A 25,269-nucleotide genomic window follows, 5' to 3' on the forward strand; every position below is an offset into this window, starting at 1 on the left:
GAACCCGAGCAGGTTCATCAGGAAGCCGCTCCCGCAGCCTGCACACATCCCGCTGCCGTGAGCATGGCGGTGCGCGGATGAGCCCCCAAGTTGGCCCTCGGCGGAGTCCTCCGAGGGGAGATGGCGGTGTTGGTGACCCATCTGCCCGTGCAGGCCGGCCCCACCGCGGCCGCCCATGAAGCCGTACCGCCCGAGGTTGGAAACCTCGAGGGTCGTCATTTGGCGGGCGACTTGCCAGAGCTGGGTCGCAAGGAGGATGAGCGTCCAGGAGAGTTGGAGTGTAGACCAGGTGGCGACAGAGAAAAGGAAGGTATCGTGGGCGGTGATAACGCAAAGCTGCGTCGGGAAAATGCACGAGGGGGAGATGTCGGCGGGGTCTGTGGAGATCTGGATGGTGGAGAAATCTATGTACGCGATGAGACACGGCAGATTGGGGCTGAACACGGCAGCTTACATTCAAACGTCAAGTAATCGAAGAGGGAAATGCCCATGACGAGCGTAATAACAAACATCAAAAACTGCCTGTGGTTGTTGACACCGACTGCGAGAAGTCAGCTCATTCCGTTTGTGAGAAAAGTGCAGAATCTACGTACTGCAGTTCCACACCCACGGACAGTGACTATGGGACGTATTAAGATGAGGCTCTTTGAGCGGTACTGATGTAAACGTACTGGTCATGACGTGCGATGCAGCGGTCGCATATGCGGCAGTGCTTCGAACGCAAGGGTTTCCGGGCCTGCAACGAGCTGTATTAGGCATTGTACTCAGAACCAGATCGTGTGAGCTACATACCATGCATTGGACGCAGAACGTCTGGCCGTTGAGCCGTCCTTGTGAGGCAAGCTCCTCGATGACCTAAATTGATTTATGAGCAGATGAAGCGAACCCGATATGTGCCACATACCGTTTTTAGCTCAGCATCGTTAGATGGCTTGGGACAGGTCCCAGGATCTAGGGTGATGGCGCGGAAGAAGTTGTATGCGCATAGCCCAATGGTGATTGCGAGTAGAAGATGGGTGAACGGATGCGATTCGGTTTCTATAGTAGTGCAGGCGTCAGCACAGAACACAGAGAAGTAACTGCAAACGCACGATGAATGAGGCGAGTGAGCCATGCGTATGTGACCCAAATCATTGAGCTGGTGATGATGCCCGCAAAATAGGGGCTGTGTGTTACACTATCGGTGTAGTTGGATTTGTCTAGCAGAGCCCGTGTTACAATCTGGAAGGATGTCAGTATATGCACTCTAGCATGTGACATCGGGATACATACATGGTGCATCCCGAAGAACAGCGCCATTGCGAGGATTATGCCGGTGTACCATGGTAGGATCTTGAGGGTCATGAACATAAGGAATAGGAATACAGTGGGGAGGAAGAAGATGACGATCTTCGTGTTCCTCTGCACAACCATTAATGTCTGTTCGCCGTAACAGGAGGCTAGACTCACCTCGCTTAGAGGCTTTCGTTTAGGGAGACCATCTTCGGTATAGCCACCTTCGTCCAACGCACGCTTCCAAGCACCCAAGCTCTTCAGCTCGACCGCCATATCCCGCGCGGTCCTGCCCTCTCCGTCCTTCGCATGCACATCTGCTCCTGCCTCCACGAGTCGCCGGATGCAGACGCGGTTGCCGCGTACGACCGCCCAGTGCAGGGGAGTGAGACCAGTATCATCACTTGTGTTTGGACTGGCCCCGTGCTTAAGAAGCAGATCCACCGAGAGCGCGTCGCCCTGGTATGCGGCCCACATGAGCGAGGTGTGGCCCTGGGAATCCCGAGAGTCCACATTGATCGGCTGGTGGAGGAGGTACAGCAACGCCATGACAGAAGAGGAGTGTGTTACAAGGTGGAGGGTGTTGTACCCTTGCGCATCGGAGATGTTGGGGTCCGCGTTGTGAGCGATGAGCAGCTGGATAACATACAAGTACCCGTTGCGTGCAGCCCATTGCATCGGCGTCGCCACCAGATCGCCACCCAACGCATCTACCTCTGCGCCTTGTTCTAGGAGGTACCGGCATGCGGCGAGCTGTGCGTTGATGGCTGCCCAGTGGAGAGGCGTAATGTTCTGTTCATCCCGGTCCGTTGCGCTCGCTTTCCCAGACTCGATGAGCCCGCGGATGGTGTCAACGTCGCCGCGTTGAGCAGCAACAAAGATGTTCAGCTGTAGAAGATCAGTAAGGCAAGCTGCAGGGTTGGCAAGAACGCGAACGCACGTCCGGCTCCTGCACGGTTTGTAGAGCTTGTGAGAACGTCATGGAGGACGCGGAGGCGGCGGTGACTGCAGAAGCAGAGGGTTCGCTCTTTGAGCTCACGATTGCGGTGGGATCATCCATATCGAAGGATATGTAGCGTCGTGGTGGTCGTGAAGAAAGCTGGCCCGCAGCGGGCGGTGAACGTGGTGGTGGTCAGCGGCCAAAGTCAAGCGGTGGTGACGCGCGGGCCGCGCCCGCAGGCTGTGCCCATACGGCAACGCCGTCCGGCTCTGCCGAGTCTTTCTTTCGTACCATGACCTTGTTGCACGACTTCACGACATACCGACCACCATTGTGCCAGCTTTATTGAGTAATCTCTATGCGATGGTAATGCGAAATGTGGAGAGGTGCTCGTAGTAACGTGTCTAAATTATTCGGCGAGCTGCCACTTTTAATGGACGCATAGATACTAGGTGCTCAGAGGTACATCCGTTGCAAGCTATAGCTACTGCTTGGTAGCTTCTATGGCATCGGCTTCATGTCATCCTCTTTGGTCGGTTATCGCTGATTTCAGATACAGCAAAGGTGTGCCGGACGTAATTGTGCAAACCTCCAAGATTATGTAGGATGCTGCTTCACGAATCATCGGCGGCGGCGCTTCGAGGCTCCAGTGAGGCCGAAATATCCGACGATTTTCGTGCTGCGCACTCTCGACGTCATTTAACAGAACATCCTATTAGGGGTTGTGGGATGTGTTCCGCGGAACTTCCTTAAATGTTCCACGTTCCCGGTGATAGAGTGCGACAAAGATATTGTAGGCCAAACCAGATTCAGATAAATCGAGGCCTCCGGGGTAAGTGCCTTCGTGCTCGCTGAAGTGGACTTGAAGTGCACCCTTAAGCCGTGGTATCCAGCGTAATGTCGCCCACAACCAGGTTATTGGATGGCACATGTACACCGATGAGAGTAGTAGTGTGTATGACGCGCTCGAGATTGGCCGTAGCCGCGCAGCGGTAGCGACCGCATACTGTGGCGAGCGTACAAGGTCACCGGTCAAGGCGCGAGGGTGCACGAGCCCGCCACATAAGTAAGTACAGTACTCGACCTTGTGGTCATCAGAACGCGGAACATAAGCCGGAACGTGTTCCGCGGGAATGTACAGATCCCTCAACGCCGCCGGGACTTTCTGGTGGAAACACATCGCGGTCTGTCGCGGCTCTGTACATGAGAGCCATACAAAGTCTTGAGCACTACAGATAATGATGGTGTACACCGGTACCCTTTACAATTCTTTTTGCATTTCGTGATACTGCAACAACACAACAAATCCGCCGTACTAACAACACAAGCAGGAGAGCAAATGATACATCTATGAACACCCAAGAACCAAGCGCGTTTACTTGAACTGTAGTTTGGAACGATCAGTACGCATTCCGCACTGCTAGAACGGACGATGCTTACGTTCTTGCCGTCAACCCACTTCTTGCCGTCGATCTCAAGATCCCACGCAAGTGCGGCCTCGAAGAACGCCTTGTCTTCGGCGTTGCTGAGGTCGAGGCGCTTGTATTCATACGACTCGAAGTCGGGCGCGACATCGACGACAGGCTTGATGTCCTGCCCGCGGGCAATGAGCGCTCCCGAGATCAACGAGTTGTTGGTTTCGCCGAGGACGCCCATCGAGCCGAAGAGGTACTTGCGCGACGCCTCGAGGCGGTTGAAGAAGCCACCGATGAGGTTCGACGACATGAAGGTCTGGGTGAGCTCGCCGGGGTACTTGAAGTCCACGCGCCACACGGAGAAGCCCTCCGCATCGAAGCTAAGGGAAATGGTCATTAGCATGTCTTCATACTTGAAATTTCGGTAGACGTACTTCTTGTAGAACCACTCGAGCGCACCGTCAGCACCACGGGTCTCCTTGTTGGAATATGCGCGCTTCCAGTCCTCGAGGTTGAAGGACGACTTGGGCAGAGAGTCCAGGGGGTTCTTGGCCTTGGGCTCGTCCCTTGGGATGCCATCATCCTCATCGTCCTCCTCCTCCTTCGCGGGCTTGGGCGCTTTGGGAGTGGGGGCCGCCGCAGGCTTGGCCTCCTTCTTCTCCTTCGGGGGAGGAGTGAAAGCAAGCGCCTTCTCGATGTACGCAGTCTGGCCGAAGACGTCCTTCAACTGGGGGTGGTTGACGACGGTCTCGAAGTGACGGATGAGGTTGGGGAACTGAGAGCGGGTGGAGGCATCGAGGTTGACTTGTACCGCACGCTGAATGACGGAGGCAAGAGTGATATCGGCGAGAGTGATACGCTCGGTGACAAGGAAGGTACGGGTGGCGAGGTGCGCCTCAAGAGTCTTCAGAGAACGGATCTGACGCTCTTGGAGAGTGGTGTGGATCTGACCATCGAGGAGAGTCAGCAGCTACAGACGGCGCATTCGCGGAAGGACTTACGGGCTTAGCGTAGGGGGTGATGATGCCCTTCACAAGCTGGAAGATGAGGGTGGTGTGCAGGGCGACCTCGCTGTCCGCGAACGAGACCCACTGGTCAATGAGAGCGGCCTCCTTGTCATTGGATCCGAGAAGGGTGGAGTTGGGAGCGAGCGCAGCGACTGGCAAACGAAGTCAGTAAAGACACCAAAAGAGCGTGGAAGAGGAAGCAGATCAGATAGTAAGTAAGCTGTCGACACAAGGATTAAGACAGGGATAACTGATTGTGATATTCTCGTCTTTTCACGCCGTCCGTTCACGTTCTGACTCGTTGACTCACCGTAACGCGCGATCGCGGCCGATTCGAAGAGCTTGAAGCCATCCGCGCCATCGAAGGCAGGAATCTTCCCATGAGGGAACTTGGCCAGGAACTCGGGCTTTTTGTTGTCCTCGAAGTGGACGTAGTGCTCAGGCAGGTCGATCTTGAGACCGTTAAGCGCAGCGACGGCACGGATCTGTGATTTGGCGGTTAACCTCGCGTAGACAGAGAGTAGATTGGGAATACGTACGCGCTTGCCGGACCCTTGCTCGGGGGTGGTGTAGAGGGTGCCAATGGATGCCATTTTGCACGCTAGAGAAGAGGATGAGGGTAGAAGGTCAAGGTACAGCTCGATGTCGGCTCGATGCGATGTGATAACAGAAAAATCTGGGAGTAGCACGTGGTGGCGGAGTGTTTAGGGCAGGCGGTCTTGACCTTCGTCAAACAAAGCGCCAGCTCCTTGCCCTCGACCATCACGCTGACATCTCGTTATCCACTCCATCGCGCTCGTCGGGCAAGCGATTGCAATCGTCTTCAGCGGAGCAACGACCTGGATATGGCTTGTTATTTAACCCATGACTGCGATACCATCAGCCTAAAGAAGCACTCCGAACCCCGCGAGAGACGATTCCGCCGCAAGTGAGTGCTTCATATCGTGTCTCGACGGTAGGTCCGAAAGATTTCAGCTTCCCGGTACCGCGTGCATATGGGACCCGTATGTAAGTCGCATCGCCACGACGTGGATATCCGGCGGCTCTACAGTATCTCTAATGCTTAAGTAACCGGCCGTGGACCCCCATGGTCCTCCCGGCGTTCCTGCGAATCCCTAGGGCCCCTGGCAAGTCCGAGGCGGACCCGCTCGCTGTGATCACGGCGAGCAGGGCTGTGTTGCTTTCGCATTTCAGATCCCCCGGAACCGTCTTGTCCTGCCTCGTGCTGACAGTGCGGAGCACCATCTACGCCGTTTCCTGCTCCCGACGGTGCCGCTTTCATACAGCAAACTCACTATTGGGTCCAATAGGCGCCTATTTTGGCGCATTAATCAGTACGTTCCCCTGCACTGAAATGTTGCTCTTTCGAGTGGACGCTACTACCGAACGCTTTGCTGATGAACCCAGGGTTGTCACAGACTCTCCCTATCCGATCAGCAGCGGGTCCGCGCGCCGCTCCATTACGAATGTCCGTCTTGGTCGCTCTCACAGACTAGCGAAACATAGCGGCGGGGATTCGACCGTTCCACTGACCGCGCTGTCCTCGTGAACGCCGCGAAGGAGTTTGCAGGGATCGCCCAACGATAACGTATGTTGACATCCCATGGATGGATTAGCTCAAGTCACGGCTACGCGTCATATCTGCTTCTTGCGGGGTATCAATCACTGGCCTGTCTTGAAGATCCAAAGCTGGCATGCGGTCGTTCGGCCCAAGCGACCGCGAGCCTCTTCGAGGTGTGTTGGAAGTTCCATCTGGACAAGGCAGTGATACCGCTATTCATTGCCATGCGCTCCAGGGCGGCCTGTTTCCGGCCAATGACCAATGCGCCGCAGCTTCTGTGTTATGGCGTGCGTCTGCTCTAAGGCAGATACCCCATTACGAGCGCCATCCACATGCTGTACCAGGGATATCGTGAGATGGTGCGCTAGGAAAAACCTACGGGCCCGGTATCCACGGCCTCGGTATGTGCACGATACACCCGAGGAAGAGCCCCTTCTGCGCGTATAAAATGCCTCTCTAACCTGGTTTTTCTGCTGTGGAACGCCCCGCCTACCCTTCCCCCGTCCATCTCCTCCCACCTTTGCCATGCTCGGCCGGGTTTCTCATCTGCTACTCGCGGCGTTGGCTGCAGTCAGTGTTATCGCTACTTCCCCGTCCGCAGACGATGAGCTTCGTGCGTTCTTCGCCCGCGAGGGCGCAGCCGTCAAGCCTCTGAATCTCGGAAGGAGGTCGGCTGCGTCGTCTCAGACGCGACACTTGCGTCCCAATTACGACGAGCCTGTGGCGAAGCGGTCAAAACGGGACATCGCCCCGCCCGATGTTGGGCAGGTCGCCGACTTCGGTGGCCAAGACCCTCAGCCAATTCGCAACGGAAATGGCGACACATACCTTGCGAACAGCAACCACGAGATCGATGCACAGAACCCGGACAACGTTGCTGCACCACCCACGGATGCAGGTGGGCACATCGCGAACACTGATACCTAATATGGGCTTCCATTGACGCCATCCGGTTCAGGGACGGTGCCGAACTTGAAGTGGTCTATGTCTCTGTCCCACACGCGACTGCTCAAGGTACGCCATTTATGCAACATCCTCACCTCCATATGGCTAATACACTCTGATAGGGTGGATGGGTGCGCGAGCAGACGATCACTGATCTTCCGCCATGTAAGCTTCCCCACAGTTGATCTGCCCGTCGGGCCCGAGGGTTGACAGAATCTTTCAGCCAAGGACATCGCTGCGGCTGAGCTCAGGCTCTCACCTAATGCCTACCGCGAACTGTGAGTCCCTTTCCAGCGCCTGTGGACATAAAAAGGGCCCATGCTGATTCGACGCTCAGCCACTGGCATCGCGTGGCTGAGTGGGGATACATCCTCAACGGCACCGGTCGCATCTCCGCTATAGACGACAGCGGCAGGAGCTACATCTCCGACATCAAGGGTCCTCTCAACGGCACCGATCCGGACATCTACTAGTATGTCGCGTTCTATAGAATGTGCATGACAGGGTTCTTACGACAACTTAATACCTTAGCTTCCCTCCTGGCGTCCCACACTCTATCCAGGCGCTCGACGAGGGCCTCGAGATTCTCCTGATCTTCACGGACGGCAACTTCGATGCCAGCGGCACGACGTTCATGCTCTCGGATTGGCTCGCACACACCCCGCTCGAGGTCGTCGCGCAGAACCTCGGCGTCAACACGAGCGTCCTGAGCGGCATCCCGCAGAAGGACCCTTACATCCTTGAGAGCACGGTGCCTCCGCCGCAGTTCGGGCACTCTGGCGACCAGGCCGTGTCCGACCCCAACGGGAACGTGCCGTCGCCCTACGTCTTCCACCTCGACCAGCAAGAGAAGAAGGTCGCCCCTGGTGGCGGAGGATGGGTGAAGATCCAAGACTCGGCCACGAACTTCCCCATCTCGACGTTGCTGGCCAGTGCACTTGTCTTCGTGGAGCCTAATGGGTTGCGTGAACTTCACTGGCACACCAACGATGGTGGGTTTGGTTTGCACCTTCATATATGCGTGAATATCTGACCATGCGCGCCTGCAGAGTGGTTCTACGTGATCAGCGGACACGGTCGTGCCACGGCTTTCCCTGGTGGCAGCTCTGCCCGGACGTTTGACTTCCAGGTATGTTACTCACGAGGAGCGGCGCGTCGAATGGCTTATTGACCTGCGTTGCAGCCTGGCGACACCGCGGTGTTCCCCGTTTCGTACGGTCACTACGTCAAGAACCTTTCACCGACCGAGCCCCTCATTTTCCTCGAGCTGTTCAAGGCCAGCAAGTTTGTCGACTTCAGCGCGACTCAATGGTGTGTTGCACACCATCTTGTGGTATAATACGACACTAACGATCGACGATAATTTCAGGCTGGCTCTCACACCGAGGCAGGTCGTCGCCGACCTCCTCAAGGTCCCGGTTTCTGTTGTCGAGGGCTTCGCCAAAGAGAAGCAGATCATCGTCTCGTAAACCAGGAGTCCCACGGGAACTATGGACGCTACTTTTTATTCTGGATCTTGACTGCTTGCTTTCTATTGGCTGACCGTTCGCAAGCTATTACGATGATACTCTTAACGCTTTATTCCTACTATGTGCGCAATGCAATATTTTGTCTGTCTATTCAACGGATGTACGATGGTGTACCGAGGGTTGGCGATCATGTTAGCGATGTCTTCCTCGACCTTGCAGACTCTTCCGTACGCGATAGAACAATATGTTTATCACCGTGTCCGCTTGGTAGCTTGAAAACTGATTGTGAAGCATCCATGTTATATCGCGCAGTTTGAGGCAGGAGCTTACCGCCAGGATGTGGACATACTGGTACATGTGTTTGGGGTAGGTTTCGGGCAAAAGTATGGGGATATTTGCCCGCCAAGTCTGGCGGAGACGTTGACGCCGCGCGCGGTGCACTGCGCTGCACACCGCGCTACACGCTTGCCACTTTCATGCTCGACCTCCACTACTCACATTAATCCTGGCTAATCCGCCTTACTAGTATCTGGTGTAGGCCAAGATACATGTCCGAAATCCCCTTGAACACATTCGGACGATCCAGGAAGTCCCGAAGGGCAGGCTACACTCCTCTGCACAGCGGCGAGCCCGAAGACGACGAGATGCGTGCTGGCGTGCGCGCGGCGGCCTCGTCCGCATCTGTGAATAGGAAAGGGAAGCGGAGAGAGAGGGAGCGATATGCGGACGACCCAGAGGAGGAGACTACACTGCTCGGAGACGCGTCGCATGAGGATGAGGAGGGGGCTTTCCGGGACGATGAACATGAAGAACCGAGACGAGCATCGTCATCACAGGTGTGTATATGCGCTATTTCAGCGCATACAGGACCAACCCGAAACCATTTACAGCGGAGTATACTCTCGCGGAAGAGCAAGTCAAGCGACAAGTCGAGAACAGTGCCGTTCCGCCCGCCAGAGAAGCTACAGAGCAAGTTCCCGCCAAACATGATACGCAATCAGAAGTACAACATATTCACGTTCCTTCCGCTCGTGTTCTACGAGCAGTTCAAATTCTTCTTCAACCTTTACTTTCTTCTGGTTGCGTTGTCGCAATTCATTCCCGCACTCAAGATTGGTACGACATTCGTTTCTACGCATATACCCCGTCTGACGCGGTGTGGCAGGGTTCATCATGACATATGTCGCACCGTTGGCATTTGTACTCATGGTCACGATCGGGAAGGAGGCATACGACGACTACAAGCGGAATCTCCGGGACCGCGAAGCCAACTCGCAGAAGTATCTCGTTCTCGACCCCACGGAATACTCAGCGTCAACCCCAGAAGGCATCCCACATACGCGCTCTGTACCATCATCTGCGCTCCGCGTTGGAGACCTTGTGCTCTTGGAGAAGAACCAACGACTGCCTGCAGACCTGGTCCTGCTCCGGACTTCCGATAGCTCTGGGACTTGCTTCATTCGAACGGACCAACTGGATGGCGAGACGGACTGGAAACTCCGCGTAGCTGTACCTGCCTGCCAGAAGCTGAGTAATGACCGGGAGTTGCTCGTCCTCGACGCCGAAATCTACGGTGCGCCGTTCACAATGCTAGGACCTCTGTATGTTGTGTCTCATTCATATATTAGCGGACGCGCCTATCAAGGATATCCACACCTTCATCGGTACCTTCACAATCAACTCACCTCCACCTTTACTTGAAGACGACGTTCCTATGGTGCCTGTACCCACCGTGGAGCCTTTAACTGCGGAGAATATGCTTTGGGCCAATACTGTCTTGGCTGCTGGTTCTGCTGTTGGCTTCGTAGTCTACACCGGCTCAGAGACTCGTGCTGTTATGAACACTAGCCATCCGGAAACAAAGGTCGGTCTCCTGGATCTCGAGATCAACCGGCTCGCAAAGGTAGGGTTATACCAACACCTCATGCACATAAAATGCATCCTCACTCTGGCTAGATTCTCTGCGCCGTGACCTTTGCTCTGTCGTTCGTCCTGGTGGCGCTGAACGGCTTCCGGGGCCTCTGGTATATCTACGTCTTCCGCTTCTTGATTCTCTTCTCCTCTATTATACCCATCAGGTGCGTCGTCGTCTCCCTTCGATGTCAGATGCAACATTGAAGCGTCCCAAGTCTGCGCGTCAATTTGGATATGGGCAAGACGGTATATGCGCACCAAATCATGACTGACACCGAGATACCCGACACGATCGTCCGAACCAGCACTCTTCCGGAGGAGCTCGGGCGCATAGAATACCTACTCAGTGATAAGACCGGGACACTGACACAGAATGGTACGACAACAAGCGCATATATGCGGTGTAAACTGACAGGGCGCCTGGCAGAAATGGAGATGAAGAAACTTCACATGGGTACTGTGTCCTATGGATTCGAATCGATGGACGAAGTCGCGCATCAGCTCGCCGTAGCCTTTGGCTCGAGCTCTGAGCATGGTTAGTGGATATTTCTGATTACATTCCTATATGCTCACTGCGAGTAGCGCATGGACGTCAGAACTCATTGCAAACGGGTGTACAACTTGCAACGAGAGGGCGGCGCGACATGTCGTCTCGCGTGCACGATGTCGTGCTCAGCCTGGCTCTATGCCACAATGTAAGTCATTTCACAATTACCCCACGCACTATCACCGATTTACTGGTCCACAGGTCACACCGGTCTACAACGACGACGGAACAGTAACCTACCAGGCCTCCTCGCCCGATGAGGTCGCCATCGTAAAGTGGACGGAATCCGTCGGGCTCAGACTTACCTTCCGCGACCGGACTCGCATCGAGCTCCAGACTCCCTCCGGCGCACGGATCAACTTTGAAGTCCTCGACATCTTCCCCTTCACCTCCGAATCCAAGCGCATGGGCATCGTCGTACGCGACTCGCAGACGGGCGAGGTCTTGTTCCTGCAGAAGGGCGCGGACGTCGTGATGGCGAAGATAGTCCAGCGGAACGATTGGCTCGAGGAGGAATGCGCGAACATGGCCCGTGAGGGTCTGCGCACGCTCGTCATGGCGCGGCGGCGTCTCAGTGATCAGGCATACGCACACTTCAAGGAGCAACATCACCTCGCGAGTATCAAACTCGAAGGCCGGAATGAAGCTATGACGTCTGTCGTGGAAGACTTGCTGGAGCGCGACCTTGAACTTTTGGGGCTCACTGGCGTGGAGGACAAGCTTCAAGACGACGTAAAGTCTACTCTTGAGCTCCTGAGGAACGCGGGGATCAAGATTTGGATGCTCACAGGCGACAAGATCGAGACCGCGACGTGCATTGCGATCTCGACGAAGCTTGTTGCGAGGAATCAGTATATTCACCAAGTTGCCAAGCGTTGAGTCCATGTTCCTCTGTATCTCATGTCTGGTGACTGACCGCTCGAGTCTAGTCAAGACCTCTGACCAAGCACGCGACCAACTGGAGTTCTTGCAGAACAAACTTGACTGCTGTCTTGTCATTGATGGAGAGTCCCTACAGGTCAGATTGTCCTCTTTCTGACTTCCCCTACAAATAAACTTACATTTTCCACAGCTTTGCTTGAACCAGTTCAAGAACGAGTTCATCGAGATTGCAACGAAACTTTCTGCAGTTGTGGCGTGTCGGTGTTCTCCCACACAGAAGGCAGATGTCGCACGTCTCATCCGCAAGCACACAAGGAAACGGGTATGCTGCATCGGAGATGGAGGTAACGACGTCAGTATGATCCAAGCGGCAGACGTTGGTCAGTCGTCCTTCTAAACCTAGATGTGCTTGACAGTGGCGCTGACATTCGTGACAGGTGTCGGTATTGTTGGAAAGGAAGGAAAGCAGGCGTCCTTAGCTGCCGACTTCTCTGTGACGCAGTTCAGCTTCTTGACGAAGTTACTACTGTGGCATGGACGCAACTCCTACCGACGCTCGGCGAAGTTGGCCCAGTTCGTCATCCACCGTGGCCTCATCATCTCCGTGATGCAGGCTGTGTTCTCGTCCATCTTCTACTTCGCTCCTATCGCGCTGTACCAGGGTTGGCTCATGGCCGGGTACGCGACCGCATACACCATGGCGCCCGTGTTCTCGCTAGTCCTCGATCGGGACGTCAACGAAGACCTTGCGCTGCTGTATCCAGAGCTATACAAGGAACTAACCAAGGTTCGTGCTAGTATGGCTCATTGCTGCAGTGTAATGCTGACGCGGTCGCGAACAGGGCCGCGTTCTCTCGTATAAGACCTTCTTCATGTGGTTGATGATTAGTGTCTACCAAGGTCGGTCGTGCGCATATATGCACGTTTAAATAAGCTCAAATATCCCACAGGCGCTGCGATTATGATCATGTCACTCGTGCTCTTCGAGACCGAGTTCTTGAACATTGTCGCAATATCCTTCACGGCGCTCATATTGAACGAGCTCATCATGGTGGCGTTAGAGATCACGACTTGGTCAGTACGATCTTCTGAAGTGACATCTCGAGTATCCTTCTGACTTCCTCCCAGGCATGTCTACATGGTGTTGTCGGAAATTGTGACTCTCTTCATCTACGCGGTCAGTATGACGTTCTTGCCAGAGTACTTCGGTGAGTTGCACTCCTGTACCCGTCGTCTTCCTGTACTGAACGCGAGCACAGATCTGTCGTTCGTCGTGTCGACCCGTTTCGCCTGGAAGGTCGCGGTCATCGTGGCCATCAGCGCTATTCCACTGTACATTATCAAGCTCATTCGTAGTAGAGTGGCACCTGCCGCGTCCAGCAAGTTGTTGTAGCGTACTCACGCGGCACACCCGCATTGGATATTTCAATTATTGCATTGGTACTTGTCAGCGACATGACATGCTAGGGTCAGAATAATGGACATTGCAGTATTGGACGTGTGGGCGCGATCGTGAAAACGAATGTCAAGATGCAGATAAAGACGGCATAACTACTCAACTGCCGGTATGGGGGGCCGTGGAAGGGTTGTGGGGCGCAAAAGGTCCGCCAAAGAAGCCAGGCGACGGGTGCCATTCGGGGTTGACGTTGGGCGGCGAGCCCCATAGTCCTGCCCCGATGGGCCCGGGTGGTGGCCGAGAAGGGAAGCCGGGGGGCGCACCGGGCGGCCCCCACGGCGACGAGACTGACCCGCGCGGGCTCGTCGCAGGTGCACCCCAGCCAGGGGCAACCCGGCGATTCGCGGGCGCGGTGACGACCTCGTCGTCGTCAGCGAGCAGTGCTGACGAGCCGAGGACGCCCTTCGGACTGGGTGAACGACGACTTGGAGATGTCGAACCGGATCCTGACGCCTCGCCCGTCGGTCGTGCAATAGGCGCGATGGGACGGGTGATCGGCCCCGGGTCGGGGGCAAGAGCACGACTGCTGGGTCCGGGAGCGAGGTTCAGCTGCGTAGGCGACGCGAGAGGGTTCTGAACAGCACGGGATGGAGGAGCAATGGGAGGAACAGAAGCAGCCATACCACGGCCGAAGCCACCGTCGAATGGGCCAGCATTGCCAAATCCACGAGGAACAGCAGAAGGAGCAAGAGGCGGTGGGGGTCCAGAGGGCATCGACGGCCCTGGCATGGGAACGTTGACACCGAAACCGGGGTTGAACTGTACTCTGGGCGACAACACAGGAGGCATGCCGCCGACCCCGGGAGGGAATACCGGCGCTTGAGGAGCATGCTGAGGCACTTGAGGCGTGATGGGCGTTGGAGGCTGCGACGCACCAACCATCGGGACCCGAGGCAGCTGTTGCTGGGCCTGAGACCGTGACGGCTGGAGAGAAGGAGGAGCAGGAGCCTGAAGCTTGTTGAGGATCTTCTTCTGCGGAGCGGCGCGGCTGGGAGACTGCTGCTGCGAAGAACTCGAAGGTACCGCATTGCGGGGGGAAGGAGGGGCTCGTGCGTTGGCCCGAGCAGCTGCGGCACGTTGCTGTTGCTGTTGCTGAAGGGCACGCTCACGGGCCTCCTTCTCCGCCTTCTCCTTCTCTGCCTTCTCCCGCTCAGCCCGCTCTCTCTCCTCACGCTCCTTCGCAAGCCTGCGCTCACGTTCCTCCCTCTCCTGCTGATCGCGCTTCGCTTTCTCAGCGCGTTCAGCAGCGAGTTTGGCTTCGCGCTCTTCACGGGCCTTGCGCTCACGTTCCTCCTTCTCTTTGCGTTCCAGTCGGAGGCGCTCCTCGCGTTCGCGGCGCTTGCGTTCACGTTCGGCTTCGCGTTCGCGCTCCTCTGCGAGGCGCTTGCGGCGCTCCTCCTCCTTGCGCGCCTTCTCCTCCTCCTGCGCCTTGCGTTGAGCTTCACGACGGGCACGCTCCTCCTCACGCTTTCTGCGCTGCTCCTCTTCGTGTGCAGCCTGCTTAGCCTTCAGCGCGGCCTCCTCGGCAGCGCGCTCGGCGGCTTTTGCAGCACGCTCCTCCTCCTTGGCCATCTTCTGCTGCCTGCGCAGGGCTTCGTAACGCAGCCAATGGATCATCAAGCAGGGGTACATACCGCTTCTTGTCCTTTTTCTTCTGGTTCTGCGACTGCTTCTTGGCCTCCCGCTCCTTGGACATCTTGTCTTCGTCCTCAAGTTCGCGCAAGAGTTGTAGTTGCCTCTCTTGCGCGACCTTCTCGCGGTACGCTTGGAGCACCCGTTGCTCGAACATACGCGCCGCGAAGATCGAGAACATGCGCTTGCCTTCCTCCATTTTCTGCTCCTCGGTCATGATCTGTGTCACACGACCGATGTCATCGGGCAAGGGAAGGACGCGCGATGGGGAACACATACCTCCTCCTCGTCATCGTCCTCTTCCTCCTCGTCTTCCTCTTCCTCGTCATCCTCCTCACCCTCGTCGTCCTCATCTTCACTGTCCTCCTCGACATCTGCGGCGGCCTCCTCTTCGCGCTGCATCCGGCGCTCAGCGAGCTGCTCCATCATCTCCAAGAACTTTTGACCATCGTTCTTGAGAAGATCATCCGCCACGGTCAAGATGTTTCCTACTTCCGAAAAGTTAGTCCGCAATATCCGGGGCGCACGCGAGTCCTTATACTTGCCAGTCACGGTGAGGTTACTCCCGAAGTTGGACAAACCATCTTGGCCGTTAGCCTTTCCGTTGGGCGCTGCTCGTCGCCTATTCGGGGCTGCGGCCCTTTGGTCCGGCTGCTTGATGTCGTCCTCATCCTCTGGCTCTGGCTCTTCTTCCTCCTCGTCCTCCTCTTCTTCCTCTTCCTCCTCCTCCTCATCGTCCTCATACCCATCCTCGTCCGGATACTCATCCTCCCCATCGTCCTCGAACTCGCTCTCCGCGTGTTTGACGGGCTTTCGCCCATTCGCCACGACCGCGTTCTTGCCGCGGTGGACGCTCGGAGGGTGTGGACTGATGACGGTCCCGTTCTTGTCGAGCTCGACGCTGCCCGGAAATGGACCTGGCCCTTGAGGAGGAGGTAGCGTCCCGCCGGATGAGATGTAGCGCTGCTGGTAGTTCGCGTACTGTTCTAGCTCCTCGTAATAAGCATCGTACAGTACCTCGAGCTCCTCCTCAATTGCATGCCTTCGTCGCGGCGCAGAAGCGACAGTTGTTCGGTTCGCGAGCGAGCGGCGCGAAACGCGGACGAGAGAAAGGACAAAGGGAATGTCAAGAAAAATTTTCGAATGCGAACAACAGAACGACGTACCGTTTGCGCCCGCATACTGCGCAGCTACAGCTGTGCTTCTGCTGCTCCTTCATCTTCTTCAAGACCGCCTCCTTCTCGATCTTGACAAGATTCCGGCGTTCCTCCTCGCCTAGCCCAAGCCAGAACTCTTTGATGCGCTCGCGTTCCTCTGTTGTGCTTGTACTCCATATCTTGCTATTTTTCTGCGGTGACTGGGTGCCAGCTGGAGGTCTGGGCTTGTGTGGTGCAGAGGCATTGGAGGATGGAGGCGATGGATGGTGATGAGAGTGATTATGACCGTACGCTTGCGAGGTGATGGGTGCCTTAGAGGCCGCGCGGCGCGAGGGAGGAGGAGGGTCAGCAGCAGGAGCAGGGTAGGCCATAGGTTTCTTGCCCGCCGCGCGAGAACTCGGCGGCGGGTTGGCGGTGGCAGCAGCGGGCGGTGGACGTGCAGCGGGCATGCGGTTGGAGGGAGAGACGGGCGGCGCAAGATTTGTCACCGTACCGCCCTTGCCCTCTTCCGGCCGAGCGCCCGGAGTATCCGGCGCCTCCTGGCCGGATTTCTTCTTCTTTTTCTTATTCTTCCGTTTCGCCGCCGGATACCCGCCGTTGGGATAACCCTCGCCGGCCGGCATGCGGCCGAGAGGGTCCTCGAAGCTGAGGGTGAAATGGGCCTGCGCCCGGCGCTCGCCCGGATCGTCGCCGAACTCATCCTCTTCACTGTAATAATCGTCCTCGCCGTATTCTTGTTCCTCCGGATAGAGCACCACATTCGCCGGCGCGAGCGTAGCACCATCGGCCGTCTGCAGGGTACCGTTCGCCGCTGCCGCCTGTTCCATCGCGAGCGCAAATTGCGGGTCGGTGAAGATCGCAGGGTCGAAGGGGATGCCAGGGTATGCGCCGGGCGGGTACCGCCCACCGTCCTTCGTCGCGCCGGAGTGCATTTGCTGGGCGATAGCGTACATGGCCTGGGTCTTTTGTTCCGCGTTACCAGGCGAGCTCAATTGAGAGTAAGTGTGCCGTACAAAGTTGCGCAGATGTTCCGGAAACGACGCCCAGTACTCGTCCGTGACGAGCCCTCCTTCCGCTCCGGCCTCCATGCTTCGCGCGAGGTGGTCCGCGGTCGCCAGAAGCTCCGCTTCAGCAGCAGTTGTAGGCTTCAGATGTGCTGCTAGAGATGCTGACAGCGACGCTGTAGTGGAGACGTGCACCGATGCGAGCTCCGGGGAGAGTCCTGCGCGGTGGACGGTACGGGTGTGCTCGTACAAGACACCGCCCATGGGCTCCAAGGCCGGGAGGGCCGCCTCGTCGTCTTCATCATCCTCGTCCTCGTCGTATGGGGCCCCGGCATTGCGATCGACGCCCTTTCCCTTGCCCTTCTTTTTCTTCTTCTTCTTTCCGATGGATGCAGAAGGAGGTGAAGCAGGGGTTGGAGGAGTTGCAGGTCGAGGGGTCACCCGAGTCGGAAGAGGCCGAGCGGGAGCCTTCTTGGCCTTTGCAGCAGTCATCCGAGTCGTACGCAGTCGCCAGGTAAAATCAGCAGGCACCAGAGAAAAAAGCGAGCAGTTGCTCTCGTCGAGGTCGATGTCCAAGGCTGAGTCGTCCAGGCTGCCCCAAGTCCGTGTGCCCATAATCAGTGCAGTCACGTGCTTTTAATCAGGCGCCTTTTGCTAGTTTCGGCGACTGTATTCCACTTAGCTCTTCTTTCAACAGAACATCTAACTCGAGTAACAATCACTTGAAACGACTTCGCATATATCAGCCACCCCGTCTTGTCTGCAAACTCCGATCTGCCCTCATTTCGTCCTGGTAGCAGTCGATTCGCTGAACAAGACCACCGGCGGCGTGGGTGAGCATCCGTCACTGTGCGACCTTCAGTATTCAAAACACTCATCCGTGGAAACCGCCACGGCGTACACGAGCGGGCTATATGCGCTGCAAGTTATATTTAGTGAGTGAAGTACGCAAGTGTCTGTATTCCATAACCCTAATGCCGAACTTGCGAGGCGGTGCCTAGGGATGACTGAAAGTCAACCAAACAGTGTACAGTATTTCACCGGACTATATGCGCCTTCTCGAATCTCGAAGCGACTTCCATCGCTACCCGCATACTGCTGCGCAGCACGGCAGATGTCCTACAGCCTATGGACGTGACAGGCGACGACTAGACACTGTCCCACCTCCTGGCAGGTCCGTCGAAGAAGGCTGCGGCAAGCTGTGGTAAGTCGCCTATTCAGACTGAGCGCTGTCGGGCTTAGCGGTGCGAGTGCAGCAACCGCTCACAGGTAGCATTACAGCATCCTCACGCAGCTTCGTACCAATCACGTTGGCCTCAACGCTGTTATATTTCTGGCCAACACACACCTCATTTCCTTGCCGTTATGCCCATCCTGCCAGGTCCCGGGAACGGTCGACCACTAACTTCGCCCCTGCGGGCGCTTTGACCAACCTCGCCACACCGCGGGCAAACAACCACGCTCTTTTCGACGACATACTGAAATCATCGTGAGAGTGTTTAAGTGAGCTTTCAATGTATGTGATCGGAATATCGTGAACACATGCTGAGCACATGTGGTGTTTTCAATGTCGTAAGCATGTATTCACGATGTTCCACACAGTACACAACTCGAATGTTCTTTGTATTTTCAAAGCATGGAGCATGGCGAAACAACGCGGTGGCATTTTTTCCAGTCATCACCGTATTATACAATTGATTTATCAGAAAACATGTGCATTTGCCCGGCAGTGCCACCCACTGCGCCGCACCCCGGGCAAGAAACCATTCATGCTGAAGCACCTAATAGAGGACCCGAAGTGCCAATCATCCCTGCTTCTACTTCGCTGTGCTCATGCCCCTCTCCATCCCTATGTTCTTTTCCTGCAGGCTTTTCCTCTTTATCGTTGTCCGCATATTTTTTCTCACTCTATCACCCGACAGGTTCATGTTTTGGGGACATGCCACCCCCTCCTTCAAGTCTTGCTCATAGAACTGCTCTCAGGTTCAACACCCTCACCGCTCGATATGAAGGACCTCCTGCGACCCCCACTTCGACTGCACTGACGCCTCCCTATCCTGCCGGCCCCTCCGGTGACTCGCAATTTGAACCCATACTGTAGTAACACCCCTCCGAGCGCTGGTGCGTCCCGGCCGACCCTGGGAACCAGGGGGAGCTTTGGCCGCCGCCGAGGCAACTGGCGGCGCGCATTTCTGGACCTCTCAAGACCAAGAGATAGGGCGGACACAGTTACCTATGACGATCCAGAGGTCAGATTATACCCCGCGCTCCTCTCAATGGGCGGGAGGGGTTAGTGTGGTCTGTCGCTTGTAATCTTCGCACAGTATCGGGTAGTGACCACATAGGCCGTAAACAGTCTGGGCGCCATAAGCCTACGGGTTTATCTGACTCTTACAGGCAGGTAAACTGAGCATGGCAGTAGACGATGTGAAGAGACTACACGATCGCGACTTATACGCTGCGACGGACCGTGACTGCGGCGAGCCCGGTGCACATCTTTTTACGCCATTCCGCAGACCGCTGACTTGTTGACCGCAGTCCCGCAGGCATACTGCCGCTCGGCATCCACAAGCACCGGCGGTGATGGCATGAAGCAGCCTGAGACCGCCGACTTAAGACTGTAGACCTTATCAAATGAGTTTAGGGCGCGAAAACCAAAGCAAGCTTAAGCTGAGTGTGCAAGCGTGAATTGGTCGACGCAGATCATCTACGCCATCTACCTTACGGGATGACGGGGATTAGCGTGTTTTCGCCCTCTGGAGAAGTTGTTGAAAAGGCGAGTCAAGATGTTGCCTTTTCGTGCGTATACAACACGCACGAGTCTTTGATTAACTCCTTTTCGTCAGAGACTTAGAAGGACGCTCGACTTACGAAAAGACAATTGAATCGGTGGGATTCTGGTCACCCTTTCTGCCGTAGGAAGCAGGCCAATTTCCGTCGTATCGGCAGCCCGGGACGATGCCGACCAAATGCATCAAGTCAGCTGGTCGGACATGTGCTGCAACATGAACTCGGAATCCTCAAGTCGCTTCAATATAAGGCGGTTTATGAACGACACCCCCTGTTCTAGATGATGGTACGTGCTCCTCCAGTGTCGTGAAATGTGCGCAGAGAGTATAAGGACCCCTGAAAATGCATATAGCACTCCGGCCGATAGACGCCCGTCATCCGGACGGCGTCTAGCGATTTTTGGGCTTTGGGCCGGCCGAAAAATGGCCAAAAATGGCCAAAGTCCGGACACAAACAGCCAAAATGGGAATTCTGGCCGGCTGCTCGTCCGGACATGGGGCTCTCTGAGGGCTCAGATACCGGCGCTAACCCTTGGACGCCCGTCCCCGAAGGGGCCGGCCGCAAAAATCCGGACAAAACACCGCTCTGTTTGGGCCAGAGGCCGGCCGCGGTCCGGACATTTTTGGCCTTGAGGCCCAAAAAATCTCCGGACATGAAGGCCCAAAATCGCGGGCGTCTATCGGACAGCCTATTATAGGCATTTTCAGGGGTCCTAGAGTATAGGGTAGGCACACAGTGTCTAGTTCGACTAGCCATCGATGATCCTATCAAACGTAATAAAGGCACTGCCTAACGGAGGCGTTCATTGTGATGCTGTGCTGGAGCGCGACACTTGTCTATACGTGGAAGTTACGAGCCTAGAGGTACGTACAAGGGCAGCCCGCTGTATCGTCGGCGTCGGACTCCGCCGTGATATCGTGGCCATGGCATCGCAAGCATTCGGGTTCTTCCTGCGTTTTCTCTATACTAACAGTACTCAACGTTCATAGCTATGTACGACCCGGAGTCCCAGGAACAAGATAGCAGCGAGGAATACAAAGCCAAGACCTGCCAAGACCGAGGTGTTGTGCGATTCCTAAATGGGAGATCCCATCTCCAATTAGTCGAGCGAACAAAGATCTGATATACTCAAGGCAGCATCTATTCATAGCGCAGTAATCGACAGTGTCTGCTGTTCTTCCCTCCGCGCCCTTTGCAACGAACCACTATGCCGGGCAACGCGGCCACCTCCCATCCCAGCGTTGCCCGCGGAGTTACTCAATATATCGCCTGGACACGCGAAAATTCTCTATGGCGATTTGCAAGCTCCCTTCACATCGCAGGACCGAATAGCTGCGAAGGATAGGGCAAGCGTCTTACCCGAAAGCATCGCGCTGATGCGATGTTGCTACCCATCTAGCGCGCAGCCTTCGCAACCTTCCACATCCGTTCCCCTGGGTCCATCGCGAGCGCGGCAATGCGCGCCGCGAACCCATCCGGGCTGGCAGTGTCTGTATCAGTGCGGCATGAGGCCAGCGCGCCGGCTGCCACATCCTCGGTATAAAGGACATCCTCCGTGATGGCGTGTTCAGCTTTTCTCTCCCGCAGGTCCTTCCCTCCCGTATACCCGTGCAGTGCATGGCCAGCATGTACGCGCCACTCGTTCTTTCTCTTTCCTGTCTCTTCGCCCCTCTTGTGAGCGCCGATGTCACCATTTACGGCCTGTTTGGCCAGACGACCGCCGACCCGGGCGCACTTCGGTCGGGATCAGCGGCGGCGCCGTCAGCAACAGCTGCGACGACGACTTCCTTTGTGACGGTTCCGGGACCGCCTCAGTACACCGAACTTGCGGCGTACAACCCTATATACATGGAGCCGCCCGCAATTCCAGACCCTGCACCGCCGCTCCAGTTTGCCATTGGAGTGCCCACAAGCGCGCAGCTCATGAATGGACTGTCTATACCCCAGCATGGTACCTTCTTCGGTTTCTCCATCGAAATGTCGGTCGCGAACCAGCTGAGTGAGTTTGATGATGACCTATATACTGCCTCGGTACTCTTGAGCACAGCTGAACAAACATCTTCTCGGCTGTCTATTCTAGTCGGCACGAATGGGTAAGCAGTGCTCTTTAAATTGTAATATTCTAGGTCGTGATGCTAAATTGGCTGTGGTGTCGTAGTACCACATTACACCCTCAATTCCTCAACCTCATGAACATCGTCGCTCAGAAGGCGGGCGCGGTTCACATACGTGTGGGCGGTAACACGCAGGAGACGGCCTTCCTGGTGGACACTCTGCCCGGTGGGAAAATGATGGAGAAAGACAAGGAAGACGCGTCTAACCCTGTACGTCCGTACGCCAGGTTGGGCGGCGACGTCAATCGTGTTCTGACACAGACATGGGTCTGCTAGACATCGACTCCTGTTCTGGCGTTCACGCCAGAGCTTCTGTACATGATGGCGAACGTCTCCAGTCTGATCAACGCCAAATGGTATCTAGGTACGTCCAACAGTGTTCACACTCACCTGTTACACAACTAACACGGGCACAGGTATTCCCTTCAACGACACGTCGAACTTCCGCTTCCAGATCGCCGAACAGGGAGAAGCCATCTTGGGCGACAACCTTCTTGCGTTCCAGGCGGCCAACGAGCCCGACCTCTACGGCCCGTATGTCTTGTCTCCGAGGACTGTACGTGTGTAGCGCCACTGACACCGCCTGACAGCCACGGACACCGTCCGTTAACCTACAGCCAGTTTGACTTCTTCGGCGAGTACGCCCTGCTTACGCAGGCATACCAGAACGACACGTCTATTCCGGTCAAGAACAACTTGATCGCGCCGAGTGTTTCGGGCACCTGGACACCCGAGAGCATCTGGGACACCGGCTTTGTGGAGGCATACACGGACTATCTGGCGTTCCTGGCTGTCGAAAGGTAAGGGAAAGCGAGCAACACGACTGTGCGGAGACTCACCGCTGGATCTACGGTTAGATACCCCACGGACAACTGCGCCGTCATCTTCCCGAACCCGAACAACCCGCCGCACGACCCGCTGCAGGAGCTCCCGCAGTTCCTGTCGCATCAGGCCGGCATTAACCTCGTGCAGCCGTACGTTAACTCGACGATGCTCGCACAGACGTGGAACAAGCCGTTCCTGATGTTCGAGACGAACTCTGCGTCGTGCGGTGGATTCCCGGGTATCAGCGACACGTTTACGTCTGCGCTGTGGGGTCTCGACTACGCTCTGCAGATGGCGAACAGCAACTTCACGGGCGCACTGTTCCATTTCGGTGGTCAGAACGTGTCGTACAACGTACGTGTATTGAATAATTGATATAAACTTACGGTATTAATGACCCTTTTATTGCAGCCCTTCACAGGTGATTCTGAGTCTGCTGACACGCATAAGTATAGTGAGCTAACATTGACAAATGATAGCGGCACCCACGAACCAGTCGTCCTTCCACCAGTGGACCGTCGGCCCGATCTTCTACTCGTCGCTCTTCGTCGCCGAGGCACTTGGCCAGACGAACACGTCGCAAGTGAAGGACATGTTCCCGAACAACGGCAATGACCAGACACCGGCGTACGCGATCTACGAGAACGGCAACTTCGCGCGGATGGCACTGATCAACTACATGACCGACCCCACCGGTGCGCACGACTACACCGCTACGATCTACGTCGGCGGGTCGGGCTTCAACGAGGACAACGGCGCTCCTGCCTCCGTGAAGGTCAAGTAAGCAAAATGAATGGCACATCGGAGCGGCCGTACAGGTCCTGATTTACGTCCACAGGTACCTCCGCGCCCCCTCTGTGTCCGAGAAGGACAACATCACCTGGGCTGGCCAGACCCTCGGCGGTCGCTTCCAGGCCGACGGTACATGGAAGGGTGATGAAGACATCCAGACCGTGCAGTGCGACCAGACGCAGAACATGTGCCAGATCACGGTGCCCGCACCTGGCGCGGCTCTCGTCTTCTTCTCTGACGCCGCACAGGCGGCAGTCGACCCGGCCGCCCCGCAGACGTTCGCGACGTCAATCGTGACGAAGACAGCGAACACAGTGACGGTCGACCCATCGGTTCTCGCGACATCGAACGGGCAGAGCGGCAAGAACCGCATTTCCTCTGGCGGTACAAGTCAAGGCGGCGCGAACGGCGCGTCGGGCATGACGGGCTTCGCGCCTGGTGTTGCGGCCTTGGCAGGCGTTCTCGGGGGTGTCGCGGTGTTCATGCGAGCGCTCCACTGAGCTGTGCCCACGGATGATTGCCCGTCAGTCCTGCGGGGACTGTGGGATGAGTACGTCTTTAGTTTATTGTATATCATGGCAGTTAATGTACATCTTGACCTAGCTTGTCGCTCTGTAATCACGTAGCATTCTTGAGGTGTGTACCCGTCCGATATACGGCGGTGTCGAGCACAACGCGGAGTGAGCTGGCTTGAAGGAGGCCTCGCGCGCCCGTGAACGCTCAGGATGTCTTCGCGAGCTACTGGGCCGGGACGCGCGCGAGGTGCGTGCTTTCGCGCGACTCGGGTGACGAGTTGGACGCGCATAGGCTGGCGGCGCGACAGGCGCCGGAGGGGGCTGCAGGCGGCGAGGCTAGTCGGTGGAGTACCAAAGTGAATTTTGTCGACGAGCACGGTGGACGCTGGTACTACGACGGGGAAGGGGGGGAGGGGATCTTACGAAAGACAGGGGACGAACTTGGTCGGGCATAGGAGACTCGGAGGACGGCCATGTTATGGAGCGGTAAGGGCGGACTTGTTCGTGTAGTTCGTAGCGTATAAAATATATTTCTGTGTCCCATAAACCCTGCGTGAAGTCTCCAGCACGCCCCTCGCATCGCGGAGGAGGGCCGCGCCGCAGAGCGACTCCGCCGCGGCGCCGCGAACGTCGAACGCGGTGGGTTCAACGAGCGCCTATTCTGCGGATTTGGCGCGAAGGAGTGCGTGGGCGCCTCGCACTTGCTTCTTGCTGCCGTACTCTGTGGTGCTCGCCGGGCAGCGCATCCCGTCCTCCGCGCGGAACAGCTGCACCGAGTGCAAGAACTCCCCCGTCCTCGTAGCTCGCGCGACCTCGATGACACCACTGATCTCGTCTGTCTACTGCAGATCTCCAGATCTCGCACTGCCAGGCCGCGCCCCGCAACTCGGGCGCGCGAATCGCGATGGAGTACGTACCGTGAAGTCGCGAGCCCGCCAACGACCGGTACCATAGAGTCAGGTAGGCGGTTGCGTTGCGAGATAAGTACGTACCCCTTCATCTTTACGCGCATCTGTCAATTGAACACGTTGC

At 56.5% G+C, this 25,269-nt stretch overlaps 5 protein-coding genes across 5 annotated transcripts; 3 read left to right on the forward strand and 2 right to left on the reverse strand.

The window, feature by feature from the left end:
• Positions 1-3,388: 3,388 nt before the first annotated feature.
• TRAVEDRAFT_72991 (elongation factor 1-gamma) lies at positions 3,389-5,255 on the reverse strand. Its single transcript, XM_008042272.1, has 6 exons — positions 5,174-5,255; positions 4,945-5,119; positions 4,629-4,786; positions 4,062-4,573; positions 3,653-4,007; positions 3,389-3,596 (listed from the first exon to the last, which is right to left on the reverse strand). Exons 1-6 carry the CDS (start codon positions 5,225-5,227, stop codon positions 3,588-3,590), a joined length of 1,263 nt encoding a protein of 420 aa, XP_008040463.1. The 5' UTR covers positions 5,228-5,255; the 3' UTR covers positions 3,389-3,587.
• A 1,465-nt stretch (positions 5,256-6,720) lies between these two features.
• Positions 6,721-8,609, forward strand: TRAVEDRAFT_128509 (Bicupin oxalate decarboxylase/oxidase; the record flags this gene model as incomplete). The annotated part of the gene is made up of 9 exons (XM_008042273.1): positions 6,721-7,093; positions 7,154-7,209; positions 7,263-7,305; positions 7,364-7,418; positions 7,478-7,612; positions 7,672-8,132; positions 8,190-8,269; positions 8,324-8,451; positions 8,510-8,609. The coding sequence occupies 9 exons, from the start codon at positions 6,721-6,723 to the stop codon at positions 8,607-8,609; spliced, it is 1,431 nt and encodes a 476-aa protein (XP_008040464.1).
• Positions 8,610-9,107: 498 nt separating this feature from the next.
• On the forward strand, positions 9,108-13,399 carry TRAVEDRAFT_150912 (protein transporter). Its single transcript, XM_008042274.1, has 16 exons — positions 9,108-9,445; positions 9,500-9,725; positions 9,775-10,182; positions 10,238-10,512; positions 10,566-10,687; positions 10,739-10,899; positions 10,951-11,058; positions 11,106-11,218; positions 11,272-11,944; positions 12,000-12,088; positions 12,143-12,332; positions 12,390-12,739; positions 12,795-12,852; positions 12,903-13,026; positions 13,081-13,160; positions 13,212-13,399. The coding sequence occupies exons 1-16, from the start codon at positions 9,158-9,160 to the stop codon at positions 13,343-13,345; spliced, it is 3,399 nt and encodes a 1,132-aa protein (XP_008040465.1). The 5' UTR covers positions 9,108-9,157; the 3' UTR covers positions 13,346-13,399.
• A 1,642-nt stretch (positions 13,400-15,041) lies between these two features.
• Positions 15,042-15,260, reverse strand: TRAVEDRAFT_85836 (uncharacterized protein; the record flags this gene model as incomplete). Its single annotated transcript, XM_008042275.1, has 1 exon — positions 15,042-15,260. A coding segment is annotated over one exon (219 nt), but the record flags the coding sequence as incomplete, so codon positions are not given.
• Positions 15,261-21,573: 6,313 nt separating this feature from the next.
• Positions 21,574-24,369, forward strand: TRAVEDRAFT_29973 (glycoside hydrolase family 79 protein). Its single transcript, XM_008041875.1, has 10 exons — positions 21,574-21,990; positions 22,072-22,083; positions 22,149-22,315; positions 22,382-22,469; positions 22,522-22,639; positions 22,696-22,905; positions 22,963-23,284; positions 23,342-23,351; positions 23,410-23,710; positions 23,769-24,369. The coding sequence occupies exons 1-10, from the start codon at positions 21,609-21,611 to the stop codon at positions 24,220-24,222; spliced, it is 2,064 nt and encodes a 687-aa protein (XP_008040066.1). The 5' UTR covers positions 21,574-21,608; the 3' UTR covers positions 24,223-24,369.
• The last annotated feature ends 900 nt before the right edge of the window (positions 24,370-25,269 follow it).

This window comes from Trametes versicolor (assembly GCF_000271585.1).
Source record: "Trametes versicolor FP-101664 SS1 unplaced genomic scaffold TRAVEscaffold_8, whole genome shotgun sequence".
Lineage (NCBI taxonomy): Eukaryota > Fungi > Basidiomycota > Agaricomycetes > Polyporales > Polyporaceae > Trametes > Trametes versicolor.